At 50.0% G+C, this 26,635-nt stretch overlaps 1 protein-coding gene and 1 non-coding gene across 3 annotated transcripts in view; both read left to right on the top strand.

Moving 5' to 3' along the window:
• The window catches only part of NUP160 (nucleoporin 160), a 62,914-nt gene that overhangs the window by 29,515 nt on the left and 6,764 nt on the right, over positions 1-26,635 (top strand). Inside the window, exons 20-33 of one of the 2 annotated variants that reach the window (XM_074998147.1) lie at positions 1,516-1,675; positions 2,125-2,194; positions 9,657-9,755; positions 10,197-10,316; positions 12,526-12,621; positions 12,753-12,847; positions 15,180-15,276; positions 15,363-15,468; positions 15,911-16,071; positions 18,055-18,115; positions 19,501-19,611; positions 21,460-21,583; positions 24,510-24,611; positions 25,438-25,579. In XM_074998147.1, the coding sequence (XP_074854248.1) occupies positions 1,516-1,675; positions 2,125-2,194; positions 9,657-9,755; positions 10,197-10,316; positions 12,526-12,621; positions 12,753-12,847; positions 15,180-15,276; positions 15,363-15,468; positions 15,911-16,071; positions 18,055-18,115; positions 19,501-19,611; positions 21,460-21,583; positions 24,510-24,611; positions 25,438-25,579 (1,544 nt within the window). The remainder of the gene's footprint in view (positions 1-1,515; positions 1,676-2,124; positions 2,195-9,656; positions 9,756-10,196; positions 10,317-12,525; positions 12,622-12,752; positions 12,848-15,179; positions 15,277-15,362; positions 15,469-15,910; positions 16,072-18,054; positions 18,116-19,500; positions 19,612-21,459; positions 21,584-24,509; positions 24,612-25,437; positions 25,580-26,635) is intronic. The other variant, XM_074998149.1, reaches the window with a different exon arrangement.
• TRNAQ-CUG (transfer RNA glutamine (anticodon CUG)) lies at positions 4,020-4,091 on the top strand. The gene has a single exon. It is a non-coding gene; the product is annotated as a tRNA-Gln (tRNA).

Here is a 26,635-nt window from a genome sequence, read left to right on the forward strand (position 1 = left end):
TCTTCTATGATTCTATGAATGTGTTAGATAGGGTGGGTCCCAGGACAGACCCCTGGGGGACAGTCGGATGGGAAGCCTCACTCATTTGGCGGCCGCTGGCTTGCCAGAGAGTAGGAGTAAAACTTGGCTCATGGACTCCTGGATGCCAGCAACGGGAGGGGAGGGAAGCCATCTCATTTGGTTTGAACTAGAATAAATGGGGGGTAGTCCATAACGTGAGGTCTTGAAATCGTGATTTGAGGACTTCAGTAGCGCAACCAAAGATTAGAGGCCTATTCTGGGAGAGGACTGGGGAGGGTCTGTGACCAGTGACATGCAGTGGGTCAGAGTAGAGGATCACGCTGGCCCCTTCTGACCTTAATCTGAGTCTATGAGGTGTTAAGAGTAATCCAAAACCATTGGCTCAGTGTGTTGGAGCCGTGGCTCTCAGACTTCCCAGACTGCTGAAGCCCTGAGAGGAGTCTGAGCCATCTTGTGTTCCCCTAAGTATCACCTCCCTTAAAAATGACTTGCTTACAAAGTTGGACTTACCAATACACAAGCATCACAGGCAACGTCTCAGGACTAGTGTGGCTAATTTCCTATTTTACCGCCTGTTTGGAAAAATCAACTGTCAGTACCCTACTTGCATGTCTGTACGTAGACTCCTAAAACACTAGAACCGGAAGGGGCCTGGAGAGGTCATCGAGTCCAGTTCCCTGCCCTCCTGGCAGGACCGAGTCCTCTAGACCATCCCTGAGAGGTGTCTGTCTAAGCTGCTCTTAAATATCTCCAGGGATGGAGATTCCACAGCCTCCCCAGGCAACTTATTCCCGTTTCGAACCCCCCACTCCCGGACAGTCTTTCCTCATTGCCAGCCTAAACCTCCCCTGCTGCAGTTTAAGCCCATTGCTCCTTGTGCTCTCCTCAGAGGCCCAGGAGAACAATTCTTCCTTCTCCTCCTCCTCATAATATTCTTTTAGGTCCTTGTAAACCATTAGGGTGGACGCAGCAATATGAACAAGTCATTGTCCGTGGGGAGATTTTAGTTTGTACTGACTAGGAATGTAACATCCTGTTCAGTCAACTGGTTAAAGCTTTTTAACTGATTCAGTCAGGGGAGGGGCGGGTGAGCTAGAGTGGGGCCCCCGGCTGTGGATGGGGGTGCACTTTGGCTGGGCTGGAGCACCTCGCTGCCTGTAGAGAGCCCTGGAGCAGCCCCTGGCAGGTGGGGGACTGCTGCAGCCCTTGCCGGTTACCCGCAGCTGGTAAGCCTCACCCATTAGGATTACTGGTTCCCTGTTAACGTCCCTGGTACTGTCTTCACTAGTGCTTTTTATGTAGCCTGTGGCAGAACCAGGCAAATATCAAGATGAGCTGATGTACCCCCGGCAGAACGCCGCCACCCCAGGGGTGTACGTTAGCGTTAAACGTTGGGTGTACGAGTAGCCTGGACCCTTTGTGATGAGCACAGGGTGCGGTGTTGTCTGTGCTGTGTCTCTGGAGCGCGCGAGCTCTTCTTTCCTTTCTCTGTAGTGTCCAGCCCTCAGACCATCGTGGAGCTCTTTTTCCAGGAAGTGGCTCGAAAACACATCATCTCTCACCTCTTCTCCCAGTCTGGCACCGCGCTGAGCGACACAAGATTGAATTGGCCTCACCTGATCACTGCGGTTACCGCCGAGCTCCTGCCTCTCTTGTATCCTTGAGTGATTACCCCAGAGAGAAGGGGCAGCTCTCGCCCACTGTTGCATTGTACCGTCTCCTTGGAGACTGTGTGGAGTCTTCCCCGATGAATGAGGCCAAAGCTATTGATCGTGGGCTTTAGTATCTGTGTTTATCCCCCTGAGTAAGCGTGACCTGATTCCAGTTCTCTCCAGTATAATTTGTGGGTGTTCAGAACATCTCAAGATCAGGCCGCCTGCTAGATGCTCACAAGTGGCATTTAGGCCGTTGGGTTTGAAACGTGTGGCATAGAGGCAGGATGGGGTCTGGTGGTGGTATCTGAGGTGATGGGCTACCCTTTGGCTTAGGACAGGAAAGAACACGTACAAATGCCAAGCACCAGAGGCTTATACCTTTCAAGCCTGTTCTCAAAGCTCTTCCCTGACCATGGACGAATTGCTCTGTTCCTTATCTAATGTTCAGATGGCCCAGTAACCCTGGGTTCCTCTTCCCGGAATGCCTGATGGGCAGCTGTCAGTACACCCAGCTGCAGGTGAGCACCCTGAACACACGGTGATTGATTTTTCCCTCTTTAGCAGCAGTGCTTGCCACATGAAGAACTTGTCTGGTGCTCTTACTCTTGCAACCAGGAAAGATCCTGTGGGGGGCGGGGGTGGGTGGAGGGAGGAACAGCTGGTGACCAGAAACTAGCTTAGGTGTGACCGAGTCTCTCTCTAACCAGCTAGAGTCAGAAAGCCAGACAGTCTTAGTGGAGGTGGAGGGACAACCTGATAGGAAAGTATGTTAAAGAGGGTTTCACAGCCGTGTTCTCTCAGCCCCTCTTGCGTGAGAAGGTCTTTCCATTACAATTCAGGGCTAGCTACACCGCTGACCCCTCTTGCCTTCACCGGCCCTGGGATGAAATCCTGGTTGAGATGTCCCCCCCTAGGACCAGCCACAGACCGACTGATACCTCCATTGCTCTTTTAAGTATAAGTAATGGAAGGGCTCTGAACACTGTTTATCCACTCCTGCTGGAATTAACAACGGATGAGCATGGAGGAAATAGTGGCTATCAAAGGGGTGGAACATAAAAAGTTAATACATATTAAACCTCTTCCTCATTCTTCTGTCGCTCATAAATGCTGATCCCAAGACAGCCAGAGGTTAAGAAGATAGTCATTTGGCAGTTGCTCTTTGATAACATCAGTAAACGGAATTACAACATGGTACAGATTCTGTGAAGCAAGTAGTGGAAGATGGTCTCTGCAGAAGTTTAGATCTTTAGTTGCAGCAACGAAGGGTCCTGTGGCACCTTATAGACTAACAGAAAAGTTTTGAGCATGAGCTTTCATGAGCACAGACTCACTTCATCAGATGCTGGTCTTGGAAATCTGCAGGGCCAGGTATAAATAAGCCAGAGCAAGGCTGGGGATAACAAGGTTAGCTCAGTCAGGAAGGGTGAGGCTTACGACCAGCAGTTGATCTGGAGGTGTGAACACCAAGGGAGGGGAAGCTGCTTCTGTATTTAACCAGCCATTCCCAGTCTTTGTTTAAGCCTGAGCTGAGGGCGTCAAATTTGTAGATGAATTGTAGCTCAGAAATTTCTCTTTGGAGTCTGGTCCTGAAATTTCTTTGCTGTAGGATAGCTACTTTTAAGTCTGCTACTGTGTGGCCTGGGAGATTGAAGTGCTGTCCTACGGGTTTTTGTATATTGCCATTTCTGATATCTGATTTGTGTGCGTTTATTCTTTTACGTAGAGACTGTCCAGTTTGTCCGATGTGTATAGCTGAGGGGCATTGCTGGCACATGAGGGCATAAATTATATTGGAGATGTGCAGCTGAATGAACCCACGATGGTGTGCCTGATCTGGTTAGGTCCTGTAATGGTGTTGCTGGTGTAGATATGTGGGCAGAGCTGGCAACGAGGTTTGTTGCATGGATGGGTCCCTGAGTTAGAGTGACTGTGGTGCGGTGTATAGTTGCTGGTTAGGATTTGCTCCAGGTTGGCAGGTTGTCTGTGGGCAAGGACTGGTCTGCCTCCCAAGTCCTGTGAAAGTGGGGGATCATTGTCCAGGATGGGTTGTAAATCCCTGATAAAGCACTGTAGATCTTTAGTTGTTTTCAGTACAGCCGGAAAGGAGGCCTTGCACTGGCTCTGTGTGGTTTGTTGGGTAGGAGTTCTGCGTCTCAGGTCTTGTTCTAAAGCAGAACTCTGTAGGCATGTGGCATTCTCCCTTGTTTGGAGTTTGATAACATTACAGTGTAGTCATGTAACTAGAACTCAGTCATCTGAACCCACAGGCACCTGATACCTAGTTCATCCTGGTGCTCCCTGTTCACTCTAATGCAACAGTGTAAACAAGTGAACTTCTCAGGTCCCATGGTGTAAGGGTCAGCACTCAGGACTCTGAATCCTGTGATCTGAGTTCAAATCTCAGTGGGACCTGTGTGTGGTTTATTATAAATCTTACTTTAAACTAGGTTCGATGGGAGGAGGGGAGCAAAGCCCACAGGTAAGTTGGAGAACATGGAAACCTGGGTGATGGGTCAGAAATGGGAGGCAGCATGGGCAACAATGTCAGAGTAAAAAGAGGGTCAGGGCAAAACAGGGAGGCAAGATCAAATCGATACCTTAGATGCCTGTATGCAAGTGGAAGAAGTATGGGTAATAAGCAGGAAGAACTGGAAATGCTAATAAATGAAATATAACTATGACATCATTGGCATCACAGAAACTTGGTGGGATAATACACATGATTGGATTGTTAGTATTGAAGGGTACAGCCTGCTTAGGAAGGATAGACAGGGAAGAAAGGGGGGAGGTGTTGCCTTGTGTATTAAATGTACACACTTGGACTGAGGTGGAGATGGATGTAGGAGATGGACGTGTTGAGAGTCTGGGTTAGACTAAGAGGGGTAAAAACAAGGGTGATGTCCTGCTAGGCATCTACTACAGGCCACCTAGCCAGATGGAAGAGGTGGATGAGGCTTTTTTTAAACAACTAACAAAGTCAAGCAGGGCCCCAGATTTGGTGGTGATGGGGGACTTCAGCTATCCAGATATATGTTGGGAAGCTAATACAGCAGGGCACAGACTATCCAGTAAGTTCTTGGATTGTATTGGAGACAATTTTTTATTCCAAAAGGTTGAAAAAGCTACCGGGGGGAAGCTGTTTTAGATTTGATTTTAACAAATAGGGAGGAATTGGTAGAGAACTTGAAGGTGGAAGGCATCTTGGGTGAAAGTGATCATGAAATCGTAGAGTTCACAATCCTAAGGAAGGGTAGAACAGAAAACAGCAAAATAGAGATAATGGATTTCAGGAAGGAAGATTTTGGTAAGCTCAGAGAGCTGGTAGGTAAGGTCCCATGGGAAGCAAAACTGAGGGGAAAAACAGCTGAGGAGAGTTGGCAGTTGTTCAAAGGGACATTATTAAGGGCCCAAAAGCAAGCTATCCCGCTGTGTGGGAAAGATAGAAAATATGGAAAAAGACTGCCTTGGCTTAACCAGGAGATCTTGCATGATCTCAAAATAAAAAAGGAATTGCATAAAAAATGGAAACAAGGAAAAATTACAAAGGATGAATATAGGCAAACAACACAAGAATGCAGGAGAAAGATTAGAAAGGCTAAGGCACAAAATGAGCTCAAACTAGCTACAGGCATAAAGGGAAAGAGGAAGGCTTTTTCTAGATATATTAGAAACAAGAGGAAGACCAGGGACAGGGTAGGGCCATTGCCCGGTGAGGAGGGAGAAACAGTAACAGGGAACTTGGAAATGGCAGAGATGCTCAGTGACTTCTTTCTTTCGGTCTTCACTGAGAAGTCTGATGAAGGAATGCCCAACATAGTGAATGCTAGTGAGAAAGGGGTAGGGTTAGAAGTTGAAATAAAAAAAAGAACAAGTTAAAAATCACTTAGGAAAATTAGACGTCTGCAAGTCACCAGGGCCTGATGAAATGTATCCTAGAATGCTCAAGGAGCTGATAGAGGAGGTATCTGAGCCTTCATCTATCATCTTTGGAAAATCATGGGAGACAGGAGAGATTCCAGAAGACTGGAAAAGGGCAAATATAGTGCCCATCTGTGAAAAGGGGAATAAAAATAACCCAGGAAACTACAGGCCAGTCAGCTTAACGTCAGTGCCAGGAAAGATAATGGAGCAGGTAATTGAAGAAATCATCTGCAAGCACTTGGAGGGTGGTAAGGTGATAGGAAACAGCCAGCATGGGTTTGTAAAGAATAAATCTTGTCAAACTAATCTGATAGCTTTCTTTGATAGCATAACGAGCCTTGTGGATAGGGGAGAAGCGGTAGATGTGGTATACCTGGACTTTAGTAAAGCATTTGATACGGTCTCTCCAGGTATTCTTATCAAACAACTAGGCAAATACAATTTAGATGAGGCTGCTGTAAGGTGCGTGCATAAATGGCTGGATAACCATACCCAGAGAGTAGTTTTAATGGTTCTCAATCCTGCTGGAAAAGTATAACAAGTGGGGTTCCACAGGGGTCTGTATTAGGACGGGTTCTGTTCAATGTCTTCATCAACGATTTAGATATTGGCACAGAAAGTATGCTTATTAAGTTTGCAGATGGGACCAAGTTGGGAGGGGTTGCAACTGCTTTGGAGGATAGGGTCATAATTCAAAATGATCTGGATAAATTGGAGAAATGGTCTGAGGTAAACAGGATGAAGTTTAATAAGGACAAATGCAAAGTGCTCCACTTGGGAGGGAACAATCAGTTTCACACATACAGAATGGGGAGAGACTGTTTAGGAACGACTACAGCAGAAAGAGATCTAGGGATTATAGTGAACCACAAGCTAAATATGAGTCAACAGTGTGATGCTGTTGCAAAAAAAAGCAAACATGATTCTGGGATGCATTAACAGGTGTGTTGTGAGCAAGACACAAGAAGTCATTCTTCCACTCTACTCTGTGCTGGTTAGGCCTCAGCTGGAGTATTGTGTCCAGTTCTGGGCACCGCATTTCAAGATGTGGAGAAATTGGAAAGGGTCCAGAAAAGAGCAACAAGAATGATCAAAGGTCTAGAGAACATGACCTATGACAGAAGGTGAAAGAATTGGGCTTGTTTAGTTTGGAAAAGAGAAGATTGAGGGGAGACATGATCGCGGTTTTCAGGTGTCTAAAAGGGTGTCATAAGGAGGAAGGAGCGAACTTGTTCTTCTTGGCCTCTGAGGATAGAACAAGAGGCAATGGGCTTAAACTGCAGCAAGGGAGGTTTAGGTTGGACATTAGGAAAAAGTTCCTAACTGTCAAGGTGGTCCAACAGTGGAATAAATTGCCAAGGGAGGTGGTAGAATCTCCATCGCTGGAGATATTTAAGAACAGGTTAGACAGATGTTTATCAGGGATGGTTTAGACAGTACTTGGTCCTGCCATTGGGGCAGGGGGCTGGACTTGATGGCCTCTCGAGGTCCCTTCCAGTCCTAGTGCTCTATGATTCAAGATTCGATCTTTGCCTTCTTCTGTGAGCCCAATCGAGAGCTGTAACTTTGGATAGTGAGCAGTATGCTGAAAACACCCCTGGGCCAAACTCAGTGCCCAGGATATGTCAGATAAGCAAATCTTTTCACCACCTGCTGCTTTCAGCATGCTGGTGCACGTGGAACCTCTCTAATCCGGAACACTCTCGTCCGGCACACTCCATCATCTGGCATGATTTTAGTTAGCCAGGTGACCGCTTATCTTGGGTGTGGCCAAGTTTCTTGTAGTCCCATCAAATTTGTTTCCAGCCACCAGGCCCGGCTCTGTGTTCTGTGCTGTTATTTAGCACTAACTTACCCTTAAATGTCATCTAAGAGCCCAGTAAGCAGTGGAAGGGTTGGTAATGTTGCTAGACAATATTGACCTCCTTTTGTCCTGCACTAATCAAGTCCCCAGGGTGCCGGATGAGGGAGGTTCACCCTGTAGTAGTGCAAATGAGAGACTGTCTTCAGCATGAGCTACTATTTTCAGGTGCTCTTCTGTGCAGTACTCGGTTCTCAGAATTTTCTTCGGCTCTGTAACGTCAGGCTCTTGCGCCGAAAGGTTTTTTTTTCCCCCATAGCCATTGCTCTTGGTGTCACAACTCTGAATTCTTTGACTCTTCTACACTAAAACACGGCAGCTGTCTTGTACTGCACGCTGATGCGGAAGGTGAATGTGTAGTGAGTGCGGAGGCCAGTTGCTGCTGAATTATTCATGCCACACCTATTCTTGTGTACATTTCAGTATAGCTGCAATAGGCTCTTTGTCCCTGATGCTGCTTACGTCTGGGGAATGGATCAGCACCTGTGTGTGTATAAACTGGACTGCCCCTGGGGGCAGCCATCAGTCTGCTGCAGTTTGTGTGTAAAAAGCCCGGTAGCCAAACGGTCTAAAAGATAGTCAGAGGTGCAAAGCATTCGCGAAGTGGCCGGGTTGTTTGTGCCAGCTGATTTCTGCCTCCTTGTGCTTGTATGATGCTGTGGTCTTGAATTGCACCATCACACATTCTTTTTCTGCAGGGCTGCTACCTTATTCATGTCTCAGGAAGGGCAGCAGGAAGAGATTCAACATGTGTTTGATATCTGTTCGAAAATAGCCCTGTCCCTGACCTCCTCTACCTGAAGTCTTACATGTTACCTGTAGTCTTGGTTTATACGAATGTAAATTTGGAGCAACCTCAGTGGATGTACAGGTTGAAACGCCCTTATCCTGCAAGCTCTCGTCTGGCACCGTCCCTCATCTGGCAGGACAATGGATGTTGCAGGATCAGAGAGCAGCTGGACCTCAGCTGAGCGAGTATTTCTTGTCCATGGGGTTGTGAGAAACATTTCCATCCATTTGCGGAATAAATATTATGTGCGCACATACACCACCCATAGAAACACACGCTGCCAGGGCTCGGCGCTCTGTCAGAGGGGTGGAACTGAAATTTCTCCTGGGCAGCCGCCCAAGTGCTTAGCTTACAGGGAACATAGATTGTTAACACCAGGGGTTCCTCAAAGCAAGTTGTGGGGAGAGGGCTGTGAGACCTTGTATACCCATCTAAAGCAGAGGATCTTGTTCCATCGCAGCATGCTCTGACCTCCTAAGATCACGCGTCCACTGCCAAGCTCTTGAAACATGCGCAGCAATACACAGACCTGCTGCTGTCGCAGACACATTTATTATAAAAGAAAAAAATGTGACGTGAGAGTTGGTGAGTGAACGGCTTGCCACCCTGAACAGCGTTGGGAGCACTGTGCTAGGCTGCTTGGGTGTGTGTCTGTATGCACTGAAGTACTCCTGACCCACCTGTATGCTGTCTGCCAGATCCTCATTGTGGGCCGTCCTGCCACAGTGAATGTGATGGGAGCCGGGCTATGCCTGTGTCCAGTGCTTGCAGCTGGGGAAGAGGGGGAGATTTATCCCCTTATTAGGTGTGAGCTTGATCAAATGTGTGTTGACCAGCATTCCCTGTGAGCTGAGCGCTGGGGCAGCCACTCAGAAGAGATTCAAATGCTGCCCAGCTGATTAGCAGAGCGCCTACAGCCAGCAGCCTGTGTTTCTATGGGTGGTGCACATCCCCGTATGCCTCAGGGCACATAAATTTTATCCCACCTATGGATGGAAAACTTAGAGAATATTGCTGTTGGCCCCTTTTCACTCAGCCAGATCAAAATGGCTTTTCATCCCATTCTCCAAACACAACGGCCTCCAGAACGGAAGCACATAGGTGCAGTTTGCTAGGGTTATTGCTGGGCCCTCCATTGATAATACCCTTTGTACTTTCCATTAAGGTCTGGAAATGGGTTCAGAACACAGTCACGCTGTAGCTCTGCGTCCATCTGTGGCGCTGTAGTTACCACCTGCCACCGAAGTAGCACTGTGGGAATCCAAAGCTGAAATCCCCAGTTTGTTTCTCAGGGACAGCAGGGACTGTCTTGGAGGAATACAGGCGCACGTGGGTTCATGACCCTGGTGTTGAGGGAATGCCAAAGCTTTTGTGTGTCTGATCTGAGGATGCCTTTGCCTCTTAGGAATACATTCGCCTGCTGCAGCCCTGGTGTCACGTGAACGTGGGCTCCTGCCGCTTCTTGATGGGAAGGTGTTACCTGGTTATGGGCGAGGGACACAAGGTACAAAATAGCTTCACCGTTGCTGAGCGTAGAGCGTGCTCTGTCTGCGGGGTTCGGTGGTGGCTATGCAGAACCATGCTGTCATACCTACTGGGCCGCTGACTACTGTCTGCTCCGCAGGCTCAGAGATGCATTGCTCAGAAAAACGCAGAGCTCATTTCTTTAGCATAGCTTTGCCTTGGATTCTAACACCCGCTCGCTCCTCGACGCGCGTGTAAAGGAGCAAGCAAATATATAAACCGGGTTAAACTATTCCTCCTTCAGGCGGGGAAGGGGCAGGGGAAGGTTGTTTTTAAACCCCTGGGAAGCCTAAGGACGTGCTCAGGGTTAAGGGACTGGCCTGTGGTGACCCTGCTCAGCCTGGCACAGAACCAAGTTTCGTTCTGGACTGAATCAGTCGCCAGAGGCAGGGAGTGCCTGGCAGCTTTATTTTTCTTCCAGGCTCTGGACTGTTTCTGTCAGGCTGCATCAGAAGTTGGCAAAGAAGAGTTCTTGGACAGGCTGATCCGAGCCGAGGATGGCGAGATGGTTTCCACCCCGCGCCTGCAGTATTATGACAAGGTATGGCTGGTGTGACAGTGCCACAAGGTGGCACTTTCTGTGTCCCATGCAGACGGTCTTCATGCTTCAGGCCTTTCTCTAGCTGTGTTAAAGACTTAAATCCAGCTTCTGCGGTGGGGGGCACAAAATGATCTGCGTTGGAACAGGAGCCGTGTTTAGCCCCTCGACAGGGAAGAGATCTGTTCTGCAGCAAGGACTCCAGTTTTCGCAGAGTGGAAATCTCTGACTGCTGCTGCGAATGGGGTAATAATTCCCTGTGGCACCTTAAACACTCACAGATTTATTGGGGCGTAATCTGGTGGGGGGAGCAACTTCCTCTGATGCATCCAACAAAGCAGGCTCCGGCCCTAGAAGCCTATGTCCCAATACCTCTGCTACTCTGACAAGGAGACCTGTGGTGCTTTAGAGACTGTCACGGCTACCCCTCTAAGCGTCGGCATTGTTCTGGAATGAAGCAGGTCAGCGCAGTCGCCTTTGTAATGTGCATCTGATATTAAATGCACGTGAGTCATCTGCTCTGTAGCTTTCAGTAAACTCCAAGAGTGATTGGGAGAAACGGCCTTAGATGGAGACTTACAGAAGCTCAGTCTATTTAAATGATCCAGGAAAAGGTTTAGTGGTGACTTGGTTCTTGGAGGCTAATCCGCACGAAGAAGCGATGGCAGAGGGTTTTCATCAGTCACACACAAGCAGAGCGAGTGCCACTGGTTGGAAACTGGCCCTTATCCCTAGTCAGGACTGCCTGGGTTCAGTGTGTCACAGTGAGGGTGATTATCTTTTGGCGTAACTGACCTGGGGATGTGATGGGGAATGTGTCGCTTGATGCTTTTCACCAAGACTCCGTGCACCGTCCTGAGAGAGGAACCGTTGTGGGCTCCAGGCAGGAATCACTAGGTGAGAGTCTCTGGCCTGAGTCTGTGAATTCTGCTGTCTGCATAACTGCAGTGGGGTAGCTACTTCAATGGCGGTTGTGATTCAGGGGCTGTGTCTTTGTTCCCCCTGTACAGCGCCTTGGGGACTCTTCCATGACTCGGGCTCCTGGGCACTTACCGCAGTACAAACCAGTTATCCAGGTGGTGGGGAGGGTGGAGGTTGTGGCAGCTGAGTAGGGGCCGGCGGGTGCTTTAGGGCACCTGGAGAAGTGTAAGAGGGAGCCCAGGAGTGGCGAGTAAGTGCCCTGGCATGTGCCTTGTCCTATGCCCATTGAGGTGAATGGAGCAGTCTGCATCTTCCACTGCTGCCGTTCCAGTCTGCACACCCGCAGTGAGAGGCTTGCCCTTGCTCGAAGGCAGGGGTGGGGAACTGCTGGCCTGCAGTCTGGATCTGGTCTGCAGCTTGCCTGAGGCTTAGGGTGCCCCTTCCCAGTATCTGGCCCACAGCCGGGTGGGGAGCCCTGAGCCTCGTGTGCTGGAGCCATGTAAGCCTGGGTTTGGGAGGGTGTGGAGTGGGGTATGAAGCTGGAGAAAGGGGAGGAGAAGCAGGGTTGGATGCTTTATGCTGCTGCTCTGATGGGCAGGAATTCCAGCCCCTCAGAGCAGTGGAGGGTGGTGCCTGGGGGCAGTGTGGGGGAAGGGTGCAGAACCTCGTGGGCCCCGCATGGGTGTCACTCAGGCAAGCTCCCACTCAAACTCGAACCCCTCTTCTGGCAGCCCCTTCCCACACTGAGCCTCCCATTTTTGGCCCTACCCCATACTCTATGGTGCCCACAGAATGTACCAGCCTCGGATCCCCTAGGCTCTGGGGCTGGTGTATGAAGGGGAGTGTCTCCTTTATTTTTGTTTTTCAGTCAGGGACTATGTCAGTGAGGATAGTGTTTCTCTTTTCTCACTTGCGTGGCCTCCAACCCAAAAAAGTCTCCCCGCACTTTCTTTAACGGTTTGTTCTTTGGGAATTTTGCACTCACAAGGGCGTATAACCAAAATGGGAGAGAGAAGTTTAGACTGTGGGTCACAGCACTGGTGTGTTTCACAGAACTGTGATTTGATCCTAGTCCATCACTTACCCTAGCCCTCTCTGGGGCTGAAATCTTCCTCTTTTGCCATCTGCCAGAAAACAAAGATGAGATGATTTATTTTGTAACTGTCGGCCAATTCTTTTGTGTCTCTTCCTGAGTTCAGTGACTGTGGAAATAATTTTTTCATGGTAAAACAAACTTCTCCCTGTTCTTAGATTCTGGTTTGGGGTATATCAGTGTCCATCTTCTCTCTAGGTCCTGCGATTGCTGGATATTATTGGGTTACCTGAACTGGTCATCCAGTTAGCTACCCTAGCAATAACAGAAGCAGCTGATGATTGGAGGAGCCAGGTAGGCATTAAAAGTTTTTCTGCTCAGGCACTGGGTATTTTTCCGCGCAGCCACTATTGCTGGCACAAGAATGTATCTTAATTGGCATAGGTAATGTTGACTGACCTGAGTTATGCTCTCTCATGTTTTAGGCTACCTTGAGGACATGCATTTTCAAACATCACTTGGATTTAGGGCACAATAGCCAAGCGTATGAGGCCTTAACCCAGAATCCAGATTCTGGCAGGTAACAGCCATGCATCCCACAGCTCTGTGGTTTGAACGGTGCTTTACACCTGTCTCGCTCGCTCAGAAGTCTGTCCGGGCAGGACGTCAACAGCCCTCTGGTGGGATGTTGGTGCTTAGCTTGGGGCAGCATCAGAAGCTGCTCGGGGTGCTGCTGGCTGGTCAGATTCCAACGCGGGGCCTTTCGCCGCAGCACTGTGCGAGATGGGAACAAGACTGAGTTTCAGCTACAGGCTTTGGGTGGCTGGACTCTGTACCAGCACGTGAACCAGGGCTCCAGCTCATCCTTCCTGCTGCTTTGAGGTGCTGCTTGTACCCAGGAGGCCGACTGCCAGGCTGGCAGCAGCGTCGTGGAGCAAGCGCTGTCCCTGTGACTAGCTTTCAGCAGCTAGCAGCTGGAGAACCCTTATCAGCCCTGCAGTGGGAAGGGAGCCACTGCTGGGGGTTCGTCGCCCAGCAAAGGCATTGTCCGCCCTGGGTGAGCAAGGTGTTGGTTAAATCCTGTGAACGTGTGGCCGAACGGGTTACACTGAACCTATCTGTGTAGACAGAGGGCTGTGTTTACGGCTGTGTCGCCTGGCTGTGGTTGACTGAGGGTCTGCCTGGCTGCCGTACCTCCTCACCCTGAAAGCTAGAACCCGGTTTATTCCTGGGTCTGCTGTAAGCCAGTGTTTTGTCACGTCACAAGGCTATTGAAAGGAGGTTGTGGTATTGCTGCCCTTACTTTTGCGGTGGCTGGAGAGCAGCAGCTGCTAGCTGAGCACCCCTCTCTGAAGGCAACATTACCAGCAGCAGCAGCAGCAAAGAAGTAAGAGCTGTAATATCATACCGTGCCACCCCCCCTGCGCTGCTGGTGCTGGCCATGCTGTGTGGAAGGCCACGTGGGGGCGTGGGGTCCATCAGTTCCAGGTATCCTTCCCAACTCTGGCACTCTGAGTGCGGACAGTGGGCTCCTGCAGAATCTTTAAAACACTTTGCCTAGACAAAGGCTTTACTTTAAAACTTCCCAGAGTCAGAGATCGCCTGCACCCTGGAGGGTATCGCTGCCACCACCCCAGTCCTTGGGGACCCCTTTAACACAGGCAGGCGCACTGGGGAATGCTCCCTGTGGGGAAACTCCAGCCTGTTCTTAATACACCGGATCAGATCCATTGCTTGCAAACAGATTTATTCCTGAAACAAGAGAAAAGTAAATCATGGGTTGCACACAGATGAGTATATTCCCTGGGATTCAGCTTAAAAATTACGGGGGAAAAATCTCAAGTCAAACACCACCACAAAAGAGAGAACCAGAGCAGCCAGTCCAACCAAATTCAAAATTACCATAACCTATTTCCCTTCTCCTTGCACCTTGATGGCTGGTTTTGCGACAGTTAAGGTATTTCTGATTTTTTCATTTCACTTGCCTGGGAGACACATTCTCCCCCAGACTGTCTCTGCTGGTCCGCAGACAAAAGTCCCCAAAAGCTGCAATTGTTCTCAGTTTAAACAAAGTTATTTCGCTCCATTGACTCACGTTATCTCAGGAGAGGTTAACCACTTCCCTGCCCTCATTCATGACCATCAGTCTGCAATATTTTCACAGGAGTTCCCAGCAAAAATAGTTTGCGATCCCCTCTTGTCAACCCGTGCTCAACAGGCCTGAGCAGACTGTCTGTTGTCCAGGAAGCCAGTTCCTGGCAGGAGACGAGCACAGGCCCAAGAGGGGTAGGGATCGCTTTGCCTTTCCCGGTCTGTCACTGAGAGGCTTTCCCACGCGATCATAGAAAACCAGAGCTGGAAGGAACCTCAAGAGGTCATCAAGGGCAGTCCCCTGCCCTCATAGCAGGACCAAACACCCTCTGGAGTTTCGAGGCCATCCCTGATTGATGTCTGTCTAACCTGCTCTCAGATCTCTCTGGTGATGGAGATTCCAAAAACTTCCTAGGCAATTTATTCCCGTGCTTAACCACCCTGACAGTTAGGAAGTTCTCTCTTAAGCCTGTGGGGACGGAGGATTGCGTGGAAGCCTCACTAGCATGAATTCTGCCTGAATCCCTCACCTTCTGGCCAGGAAGGAAGGAAGGAAGGGGGAGTGCTGTTCTCTAGGATGCATCTAACTCCCCATCCAGGGTCCTGGCTTGCAGCCGCGCCTCCTGCAAATTTCTCCACTCCTACCCCCTTCCGCCCACAGAAGGCCTGGCTGGAGGTCAAACACAGGGCCTTCTGCCGGAGCCCGAAAGGGATGGGAAGTCCACGCTCCTCATCGCCAGTCTGAACCTCCTGAGGCTTGTGCAGCTGTGAGCTCCTGCCGGTCCCAGTTCATGAGCAGTGGTGCCTTTGTCTCTTCCTAGGCAGCTGGACTGTTTGCGCCAGCTGGTGGTGGTTCTGTGCGAGCGCTCCCAGCTGCAGGACCTGGTGGAGTTCCCCTACGTGAACCTTCACAACGAGGTCAGTCGTGGGCTGCGGGGTGGGGTGGGGTGGGAGGAACTGGGGGAGGGGGAAGCCAGCTGAAAAGCTCCTGTCTCTCCTCTTAGGTGGTGGGAATCATTGAGTCCCGAGCTCGCGCCGTGGACCTGATGACTCACAATTACTACGAGCTGCTGTATGCTTTCCACATCTACCGGCACAACTATCGCAAGGGTGAGGCTAGTGGATGTCCCTCGCGCTGTTCCCTCTCGTTTTAACTTCCATGTGCAGAATAAATTTTATGTGCACTGAGCCATGCGCGGAGGTGCACCACCAATAGAAACACATGCTGCTGCTGGCGGAGGGTGCACCTGAATATCTCCTGGGTGGCCGCCTGAGCACTCAGCTTACAGGGAATGCTGGTCCCTAGTCCCTTGTATCTGCCCTCATGGCTCTCTTTGCCTGGTACAGCTCTGCTAGTAGATCTTGTAACCTCGCGCAGTCAGTTGTGTGGTGGTCTCCACATGCGCTGTTTATCTGCCCAGATGCTGTGGGATCTCGTCCCCGCTCTCTTTGGCTTAGCCAGTGCCTCCTAGCAAATCCCTGGGCCTGGGGGGGAAGAGTCCAATGAGAAGAGAATTCCACAGGGCTGGAACATTGATGTCTTCTTCCCCAGCTGGGACGGTGATGTTTGAGTACGGCATGCGCCTGGGCAGGGAGGTACGCACGCTCCGGGGGCTTCAGAAACAAGGGAACTGCTATCTCGCCGCCATCAACTGCTTGCGGCTGATCCGCCCGGAATACGCCTGGATCGTGCAGCCGGCTTCTGGAGCGGTGGTAGGAAAGCGGGAACCTTTGGCTTGTTTTAAAACTGAGTGTAAACTATGACCTGGCGGTTTCGTAGCAGACCTCCTTGTTGTAAAGCTGCTTGCAGTCGTGCCCCTGGTGGCGTTCACCGGCTGCTCTGGCGACCATAGAGTATATGAGGCCGTATAGGAAGGGCCCTGCCGATTTCACAGCCGTAAAAAAATGTGTCCCGGATGTAAAATAAGTCCTTCTCTATGCAATCTGATCTCCCTCGTTCTGCTGGGAGCACTCCAGTGGGTGGACGGGGGCAGTTTTAGCTCCATTTCTCAGCCAGGCTGGGAAGGGGACAGGACTTGTTCTTCCCCTGCACGGCCACTCTCAAGGGAGAAGGGGGAGCTCAGACGCACGTCTGAGTGCCTCCCCCTGCTGCAGCAAGCCCTGGGGCGGGACTGCAGCACTAGAAGTTCCTTCCGCCGGCGGAGGTGGGCTTGACTTCCTCTTCACCTGCCTGGCTGCTTTGGGGTGGGATCAGCCCTCCCTTGGGTTGGAATCCACATGCCATGGAGTTTCGGATGGAAACATGAGGCCGGCCAATTTAAAAACCCTGTGGCTGTGAAACAGATCAAATGGACAGCGAACGTGGTGGCAGTTGACTCTAGGGACTGGTGGCTGCCCTCCTCAAACGCCCCTATTGCTGCTCTCCCCACACAGGACTGACTCTGTGTGTTGGGAGCCTGGAGAAGGGAGGCTGCACCTACCAGTGGGCCAGGGCTCCGCCTGAGGGGAGTCGAGCCTGCCGTGCTCAGCCCTTGCTCGTACTCAGCAGGGGTCCACTTGGCAACTTCTGGGCTTCATAACATCAGCAGAGTGGGGTCTGTGCTGCCAGTTTGATTGGCACAGCTACATCTGGGTGGAGTGAGAGAGAACTGCAACCTGGCCAGCACAGCTGCCAATGCCTTAGAGTGGGAACGGTTATGCGGCTGAGTGTCCAGACAGCAGTCTTGAGGGAACCATGGGGGAGAGCTGGGCTAAGCTATGCTGCCCAGAAAGCTCTTGGGCTGGTGCTGCTCTGGCAAACAGCTACACCAGCAAACCCTTGTTTTCCTAGACAAGGCCCATGTGATGCAAGGAGAGCTACTTCCCGGTGATTGAAAGGGTCAGAAGCTCGCTGACCATGTTCAGCAGAAAACTTGAAAATCCTCAGCTTGCCCAGTTTTCTGCACCTTGGCTGAGACCAAGACACATCCTGGTTAGTGGGGTTTGGTCAGCTGGCCAGGAATCAAGCATTGCAAACAATATTTATGGGCCCTCCCTCCCTCCCTGCCAGCCTTATCACACATGCATGGAGATGGATTTTCTTTGCACTCAGAGTCGGGGAAGAAAAGGATTTCTGCTTGACAGCAAAGAGGGAACATTGTAGCCCCCAAAGGAGAATTTTTGGAGCAAGTTTAGTATGTGAAGTCTGGTTTAGAATGGAAGCCATCAGGTAACTTGCAGTTACTCCCTCAGACCCTTGCAGTCATAAGAACTCCCTTGAAACTCACGTCCAGTCCCATTCAGGGTGTGCTGTGCTGGTTTTAGCTGCACGCTGTTCTTTCTGGGCATTGTCCTCCAAAGCGTTTCACAAAGGAAGGGGGCTGGCTTGCTCTTTGATTTCTAACACTGATGGAATGTCTCCTGCACACACAGGGGAATGATAGCTTAACATCAAGGCCAAAACTATACATTCTAAACCTCGTTTCCTTCGTTCTCCTTAACTTTGATCGTTCTCTTAACTGCAAAGGCTTCATTTTGCACCTGGTGTCTGAGCTGTCGCTGCAGCTGCTGGGTTCCATGTGGCAAGAGAGTACGTGAGACTCGCACTGCACTGTTGTAACCAGAACCATCCCGATGTAGCTTTGCAGTTACTAAATAGCCCTACAGCTCTTCCAGACCAACGGGGCTCTGGTGCGAAAGGGGAAGTGGCCTACCCTTCGAAATCAAGCTTCAACTAAACCTTTCTCTTCCTGGCAGTATGAGCGCCCAGGAGCATCTCCAAAGAGGAGCCATGATGGGGAGTGCGCAGCTGTCCCAGGTAAGTGACTAATGTATTCCATATTTCTTGAATTTCAGCGATCATTGCCTTTGACTCGAAAGTTGTGCTGCGTGCTGGTAGCCTGGGACAGGGCGCCCTCCTTTCACAGCCTCCAAACCGCATGAAGTAGCAGTAGAAACGTACGTTGCCTTTTTCCACCCCCCCTTGGGGTCTTGCTGTTCACATTCCTGACATTCCCTCAAAGTGATTTTTAAAAAATACAGAAATAGCAGTTAGGATAACAACGTCTTTCCATGTTGCATTACTGCGTCTGCAGAGCAAGCACACGGAAGTGCACGATCTTAGCTGCATCTGTCTGAATGCTGCGTACAAGTTAAAAAACTAGCAAGGAGCCATCAGTCAAATTGAATTCTGTTCTTCAATTGTCTGCTGTCCTAGGACTCCATAAATTGATAGAGGGACACCCGGACATGGCAGTTCATTTGTACGATGCCCAGAGGAGCCATTTTGAAAACCGATCCTCTAACAGTCCTTCGCTTATTTAAAATATCAAGAGCAAATCCTGGTTGTTGCCAGCAAAATTCTAGAGTCACAGGCGAGTCCAGATCCCTAAGTGGAGAGCACAGCCCACTGCGTCTCTAGAAGATCTTTGTGGTCCTCGTGGCTTGTCCACGTTTGGCTTCACTGATGGAGGATGTTTATAACTTACACGTTCATTGAGTGTTGCAGCCTGGGCAAGGTGCCATCCTGACACAGAATTGCCCCCAGCCCTGCCTGTCCTGCAGTCTGCATCAGCTGTGATCTGAACACGGTAGGCAGGCAGAGGGGGTAACAGTCAAAGGTCGGGCGGCTACACAAGTACCTAACGTACCCCTCCGGATGAGATGGAGAGTTGCTTTACTCACCACAGCCGAGCATGTTCTACCCTTGGTTTGTTTCATACATAAATGCAGGTTCTGCAGCTTCTCTGAGAGGCTTGGTGTTTAGAGCTCCCTTTCTGGCCTCGTGTGCGACCTCCCCACGCTCTCCCCTGCAGGACCTTCCTTAAAAAGTGGGATTCCCCCGATGATCCGCTTGCGGAATTGTCCAGCTAAGCGAATCCCTGTGCTGCAGTCTGAGGTGTGATTGCAGCACATAAAAATACACCTGCACTAGTTGTAATCTAACTAGATAATCAAGTCTCGTGTTGGGTTGAAGCTGCCTGCGTGTGCTGTCGTCACACTGCCTGATTACGGTGTAGATGTATATCCTACATAACGACACGTTTGCTGTCTTCAGTCACTCGTAGGTTGCGTCTCCGTCATCTTCTGTTTGACTTCTTAGACCGTAAGCTCTGTAAAGCTGGGGCTTTCCCATCCCCTGTGTCTGTGAACCATCCGACCTGCCCTGGGCACACCCTAAACACATGCCCCTATTCTGTACAGCAGCTCGCCAGATTGACATCCTGGAGCTGAAGGATTTGGAGAAGGAGTGCATGTTGGCTCGCATCCGACTAACGCTGGCGCAGCACGACCCATCAACAGCTGCTGTGGCAGGTGGGAATTGGGATACCGGCCCACAGCTCAGAGCTGCTTTCGGGGAAGCGGGGATTAGTTCGTATGCTCCGAGTGGTGGTTTGGATTGTCTTGCGAGCTCATCGGACCTTACAAGCCAAGCCGGGATGGACCAGGCCACACTGGCATGGGAACCTTACCAGGGAGGCTTAGAAATTGTAGAGGGTTCAGAGAAGAATCAGAATGTGTTAGAAAATGTGCTTTATAGCGAGAGACTCAAAGGGTATGTCTGTACTGCAGTGAAGAGCCTAGAGCCGACTTACTGGGCTGGTGAATTGCAGTGTTTTTATTAAGGCTCAGACTGCAGTTCTGGGACCCTCCCGCCTTGCAGGGTGTGTGCACCTGGCCTGCAGCACATGCCCAAACATCTACACCATAATTAAACAGCCCTGAGTCAGCTGACATGGGCGGGTGTCTAATTACAGGGTAAACGTTGCCAAAGCGCTCCATCAATTTAGCTAAACAAAGGGAGAGTTAAGGGGGTGACTTGATGACAGTCTAAGTACTGCAGTGGGTAGCTGGATTTTCAAGGGTCATGGCGGATTCTCCATCACTGACCATTTTTAAGTTCAGACTAGATGTTTCTCTCTAGCTCTGCTCTGGGGGTTCTTTGGGGGCAGTTCTCTAGCCTGTGTTACACAGAAGGTCGGACTAGGGGATCCCTCTGGTCTTGAAACCTGAGCTGCTGCAAGGAGTGTGGATGATGAGGGTTTCTTAAGTCTATTCTTTAACCAACGCCCCAGCAAAATATCTGGGGCATGGCAGCTGAGAATCACTTTCTTTGCTGCTGTAGTAACAGAGAGGAAGCCGTGCTAGTCTATACACTATCAAAACAAAAAGCAGTCAAGTAGCACTTTAAAGACTAGCAAAATAGTTTATTAGGTGAGCTTTCATAGGACAGACCCACTTCTTCAGACCATAGCCAGACCTGGCTATGGTCTGAAGAAGTGGGTCTGTCCCATGAAACCTCACCTAATAAACTATTTTGCTAGTCTTTAAAGTGCTACTTGACTGCTTTTTCTTTGCTGCTGTTCAGAAGTTTAGGCAAATGTGGAATGAGAGATGTAAATCTTGAAGGAATAGGGGGTCTCGTCTAGAATATGCTCATGAGCATCTAATTACCCCTCTTCCTTTTTAACGTCCCCTGAAGTTTTCATTGACTAAAGTACCAATGCACTCTGTGTTGTTCAGCCCTACTGTGTTCCATCCCAGAGGCAGAATCCCTCTTTCGCCTTTATCATTGGTGGCTGGGAGCATAGTACAAACTTTGCTATGAGTGAAAATCTCCCCATCAAGCTCCTTCCCTGCTACCAAGAGGCAAGCAGGGTTTGATTTATAGATCAACAGTGCCTATGGCTAAGTTAGCCCAATGCTTTCTGGTTATAATCTGTTTGGGTGAGTTTTAATTTTCTCAATTTGAACCATGCGGGCTGAGGCTTTCCAATCCTGCACTCTGTGTCAGACTTGTATTATATTATTTTTTTAAATTTTTTGAAGTCCAGAAGTTTTGGAGAATGAGGCTAGAGTCATCACATTTCTCTAGTCCTGGAGCTGCTATTTCAGCCAGGTTTCCTGGCTCTGAAAAGTCAGGCGTGGATTTCTGTAGTTCTCCCAACACACTTTTTGTTTTTTAAACCCTTTATAACTCGGCCGCTCGGCAGAGTCTTGCATTGCCTTGTGGAGAATTTCCTGACTTTCAGCGCCTTGCCCTGGCATAGCTTTTGTGGTGACGGTCAGTAAGGAGTTACTCCAGGCTGTAGTGTTGCGTTTGAGGATGTGTATGGGAATGTTGTGCCAGTGGCTTGCACTGACTGTGTTTTCCTTGCGCAGGGAGCTCTTCTCCAGAGGAAATAGTCGCTCTCTTGGTTCAGGCTGGCCTCTTTGACACAGCCATCTCGCTCTGCCAGACCTTCAGGCTCCCCCTGACGCCTGTCTTTGAGGGACTGGCTTTCAAGTATGTGACACCTTCTATAACAGTGTTTCTCAACCAGGGATACATGTCCCCTTTGGCATACACCGAGGTCGTCCAGGGGTGCATCAACTCATCTAGATCTTTGCCTAGTTTTACAACGGGCTACATAAAAATCACAAGTCACATCATTCAGAGAATGACTTGTTTCTATTGCTTCATATGCCCTACGCTGAAATGCCAGTACAACGTTTCTATTCCAGTTCACATATTTGCTAATGAGATGGTAGAAAGGCAACACGTTTTCAGCAGTAGTCTTTTTTTGTAAGCAGTTTTTAAGCAAGGTGTAACTTGCAAGTACGCAAAACAAATCTGACTTCTGCAAAGGGTACAGTCATCTGGAAAGGTTGAATGGCATTTGTTTCAGGACCTCAGATTACTTTAGAACTGTGTTTCTCAACTGGTGGTCGTGTACCATTGGGGTACATGAAAGAAGTCTGGGGGTACTTATACTTTTTTTGAAAAAGGGGTACTTCGGCGGGGGAAGAAAAGGTCGAGAAACGCTGCTCTGTCTCTTACACACACGCTCTGAAGAACCTAGAGGAGTAGCCATGTTAGTCTGTAGCTTCACCAAAAACAAGCAGTCCTCTAGCATCTTAAAGACTAACGCATTTATTAGGTAATGAGCTTTTGTGGGTAAGATCCAGGAAAAAGACTTCAGGAATCAGTAGAAGTGGGTCTTACCCATGAAAGCGCATTCCCTAGTAAATATATTTAAAGTCCTTAAGGTGCTACAGGACTGAAGAGCTTGTATTTCTGGAGCTCTGTGGCATTAGGAATATTCCTGGCCCCTCAATGCCCAACTGTCTCACAGGCCTGCAAAGTGAAGGTGTTAAAGTCTTGGGAACAGCTGGATTTTACTGAGGAGGGCGGGGGTCAGGAAAGGAGGCAGAGATGGTTAGTGAGACCCGGTCACCGTCCTGGGGTGGGGAGTGCAAAGAGCACATTCTCAAGCTGCTGTGGGGATGTGTGTGCATCTGAGCTTCAGTTTGCACGCTAGAATGATTTCAGGGACACATCAAGGGCATGAGGGGCTTCTCCCTAAGATCTAGAAGTCAGTAAACCAGCTTGACTGTAATAGCAGAGCTTTTAAAGCCTTCTGGCGTGTTGGCTTTGACGTGGCCTGGCAGCGCTTTGCTCTCTGAACTGCACACACAGGACTTCCTCAGCGTGGGGCTCTGCTGGCCTCGCACTGTGGCTGCTAGAGCACTTGTGGGGCTGGCTTCTCTTCTCCGGAGGCAGCAGGAACACCTGGAGTCCTGTTGCAGTGTTTTTCACACCAGCAAATGCTGTGCTTCGCGGAAGTGTATTGCTAACGCAAGGGGGCCATGCTGGGAGTGCTTCAGAGGCCCTTCCTGCCTGTTGGCATGTGCAGACCAGATTCCCCTGTTGCGTGTCCTGGCTTTGCCTAGTTGTCAAGGCTGTTCCCCACTCTGACACTGCGAATGCAGAAAGTGGGGGCCTGCAAAACCTTAAAAATCCCTCGCCTCTCTAAGCACTGCTTAAAAAAGCTCCCTGAGGTCATAATGTTCCCTGACTCTGGGGGAGAGGGATAGTGCCGCCACCACCGCCAACTGGAAGAGCCCCCCTGAAAACCCAGGCAGACACCCTTGGATATTGCCCTGTGAGGTAACCCCAAGCTTCACCCTTTCCTTGGGAGATAGATTACAGCTCTTTGTTTCCAAGCTGATAGCTGCCCCTTTTGGCCTGGGCATATACTCAGACACTCCTCTAGGACACAGAAATCAAATCATGGCCTTAAAATAATTTTATACACCAAAGACGAAAAAATACCAAGGAAGTAACTAAGCATAAGGTAAACCCTCATTTTATACGGCTACACCTTGCGCAAAACTTGCATTAACGTGAGTTTTGCACAGTGTGAAGCTTCTGGGCTGTCAGCCTTTCTAGCTTCTCACAGCCAGCCAGGCTAAGAGCCCTTTCCCCTGCCTTCCCGGAGCGGCGCTAGGTGTCACTCTGGGAAGGTAGGGGGAAGGCTTTTAGCTCGCCTAGTTGCCTGCCCCTGTGGGCAGCCAGGTGGGCTAAAACCCCCTTCCCTCTGCCCGGAGCACCAGGGAAATGGTGGCCGCGGGTGCTCCGACCACCTTCGAGGGCCCCAACCCATCCCCCAAATCCTCCCCCAACTTTCACAAAATTCAAGGTACATGAAACACAACCCTCACGAACCTCAAGGGATTACTGTACTTGGTTGATAGAAGTAATTAAAGCAACTAAAGATTATCAATATTAGAGCACAGAGAGTGACTTCCCTGGGATACAGCTTAGAAGTTGCGTGGGGGAGGCGGGAGGAATCATCAACCAGCCTGAGAGGTCCCACACCAAATCCAAAATAAAAATAAACCAATTGCATCTAACAAAAGTTTTTCTTTTACTTACACGTCTATGTACTGATTACAAGATAGCCGGGATATTTACTGGATTCATTTATCCTTGAGGTTTAAGCATCTTGTCCGTGTCTCTCAGCTCCAGCCCAGAACAAAAATAAAAGACCCTCTCTCTCAGCAGGCCACTCTTCCATTCAAATTTCCACCTTTCTCCCCATTGGCTCCCCCCCCAACAGAGAACCCTCCAAAGGTGTAACCCTTTACAGGCATTCATTTCTGACACTAACGCACACCGAGCTGGTCACGTTCTTTTGGGCTGGTAGATGGCTGAGGGGCTGTTGTCGCTGAAGAACTGTTATGGGAGTGATCGGTCAATTTAAAAACAAAGAGTTTGACTTCAACCAAATAGTTACCACTGTGTCCCTGTTAAACCAGCTAAACCAGGAGCTGCTGGGAGTGCATCCGCTTTGGGGAGGTCCCACCTGACTGACCAGTTCTGTGATGGAGCTGTGAGAAGTGAGGCAGCACAGTGAGGTCTGTACAGTGTTGGGTGTTGTCTCTTTCAGATGCATCAATCTGCAGTTGGGAGGCGAAGCAGCTCAGACGGAGGCCTGGGATTGGCTGGCTGCAAACCAGCTCTCCTCTGTCATTACCACCAAAGAATCCAGGTAGGGGCTTTGCTTCCTGCTGGACAAGACAGCTCAGGCAAGCAGTGCTGCAGCTTCTGGTGGGTTTTTGTACGAGGTTTTCACCGTGTTTCTCGAGTTCCTAAAAATCCCAGGATTCCAGGTGCTTTGGGGGTGACCCTGGAGCCTCGGAGCTTTGGGGAAAGAGGATGGTGCTCTGGCAATGTAACTCAAACACAGCCTCCCTGTTTTCCCCCAGGGTTCCAGCCACACAGCAACAGCAACGAGTGTTCATCTCTGCCTTGCTTAGACGTGCTTGTCAATGCACTGTCTGAAGGCAGGCACCCCTCAAGTGAATACAGGTTGAACCTCTCTAGTCCGGCACCTTCAGGACCTGAGCGGTGCCGGACGAGCCTATTTTCTGAACCACAGGAGGTCATTATTGTCTAGCACTTTACCAACGTTTCCACTGCTTACTGGGCTCTCAGAAGACATTTAGAGCTAAATAACAGCCCAGAACACAGAGCCAAGACTGGGGGCTCTAAACAAGCTTTATGGGGCCACGGAAAACTTGGCCACACCCATGTTCAGTGGTTGTCCGGCTAATTAAAATCATGCCAGATTATGGATGTTGCCGGATGAGTGTGCTGGACTAGAGTCCAACCTGCTCTGCATTCCTCTACTTCTGCATCTTGCTGCAAGTTCCTCTCCCATTGGCTGCTCCCTCTCAGCACCAGGTCTTGGTGATTACCCTTTTCCCTGTGGCTCCCCCCCGCGCCCTCCCAAAGCACAGCTTGTGCACTACAAGCTATCCCATTGCCATCCAAGCGCAGGAGTATCAAACAACGTACTCTTTCCTGTCTTCTAGTGCAACAGACGAAGCCTGGCGGCTGTTGTCTTCCTACCTGGACAGATACAAATCCCAGAACCACCTGTACCATCACTGTGTGATCAGTAAGCTCCTCTCCCATGGCGTGCCACTGCCCAACTGGCTCATCAACAGTTACAAGGTAAATGAAGGCGAAGGGGCCCCGATTGTGTGGCTGTGTCGTTGCTGCCGATACGCCTGCTGGGCCAGAATTTTGTGCTCCTGCTGTTTTTCACACACCTGTTGTTGCTGGAAGCCACACCAAAGCTAAAACAGTGCCCGGGGCCAGACAGTGTGAGCTCCAAGCTAGACGGCCCCTTTCCCTCCTCTGCAAACAGGCAGTTTTTGTAGCTGTTGCAAAGCCAGGCCAATGAGGCAGCGTTGGGCCAGGCTGCACAGGGTTGGGGGAGGCAGCTGTAGGGGGATGTTGGGATAAGGAGGATCTGGGAGGAGTAACTTCCTTTGTTACGGGGGCTGGGGAAAGTCAGGAGACTGGGGGACAAAGGGGCTGCTGGAAAAGGACCAGAGGTGGTTGCAGGGGGTGGAGGATGTGTGGCTGTCAGGACTCATGGGGTGGAAGTGGATGTATTTTTAAGGCGTTTTCAAAGTTTGTAAAAGCAAACTGAAAGTTGGGATGTTCTATCATGTGGCCTCTTAGGGACCAGGCAGCAAGTAGTTGGTTGTCCTCTGTGTGGGCCAGGTACTAAAGAGGGATGAGTTCTCTTCTCCTTCACTGAGGGCTGCACCACCAGAGAAGCAGGAGTCTAGTGACCGCACAGGGCAGACAGTGCCACTGCCCCTGGCTGCCTGGACCAGCGATGGCAGAGAAATTCACAGGCTGCCTACAGCCCAGGCTCAATGCAAATGGAATCTTTGGCTAGCTTAGCTGTCCAACTTCCAACCCCCCTCCCATAACCATGTGCAAACGAAGATCTTGAGGATTTGGGCAGATTTTTGTGCGAGTGTGAAAGGCACATCCGTGGCATCATGGTGGTCTCTTACTCAGGCAGATTTCAAATCCCTGCTCCAAAGCACAGAGGTGCTAGGATTTCCCAGTGAAAGAGCTGGAGGGATTTTTTATGGGCAAAAAAGTGCGTTAGTTCTACTCTTGTTCCAGAAAATTAAACTTACCAGGAACATTCGGCATGGGGAAGCTCCAGCACAAATGGTTTGCCGTCATTCTGAGCAACTGAAAGCG

This window comes from Carettochelys insculpta, chromosome 6, assembly GCF_033958435.1.
Source record: "Carettochelys insculpta isolate YL-2023 chromosome 6, ASM3395843v1, whole genome shotgun sequence".
In the NCBI taxonomy this organism is placed as follows: Eukaryota; Metazoa; Chordata; order Testudines; family Carettochelyidae; genus Carettochelys; species Carettochelys insculpta.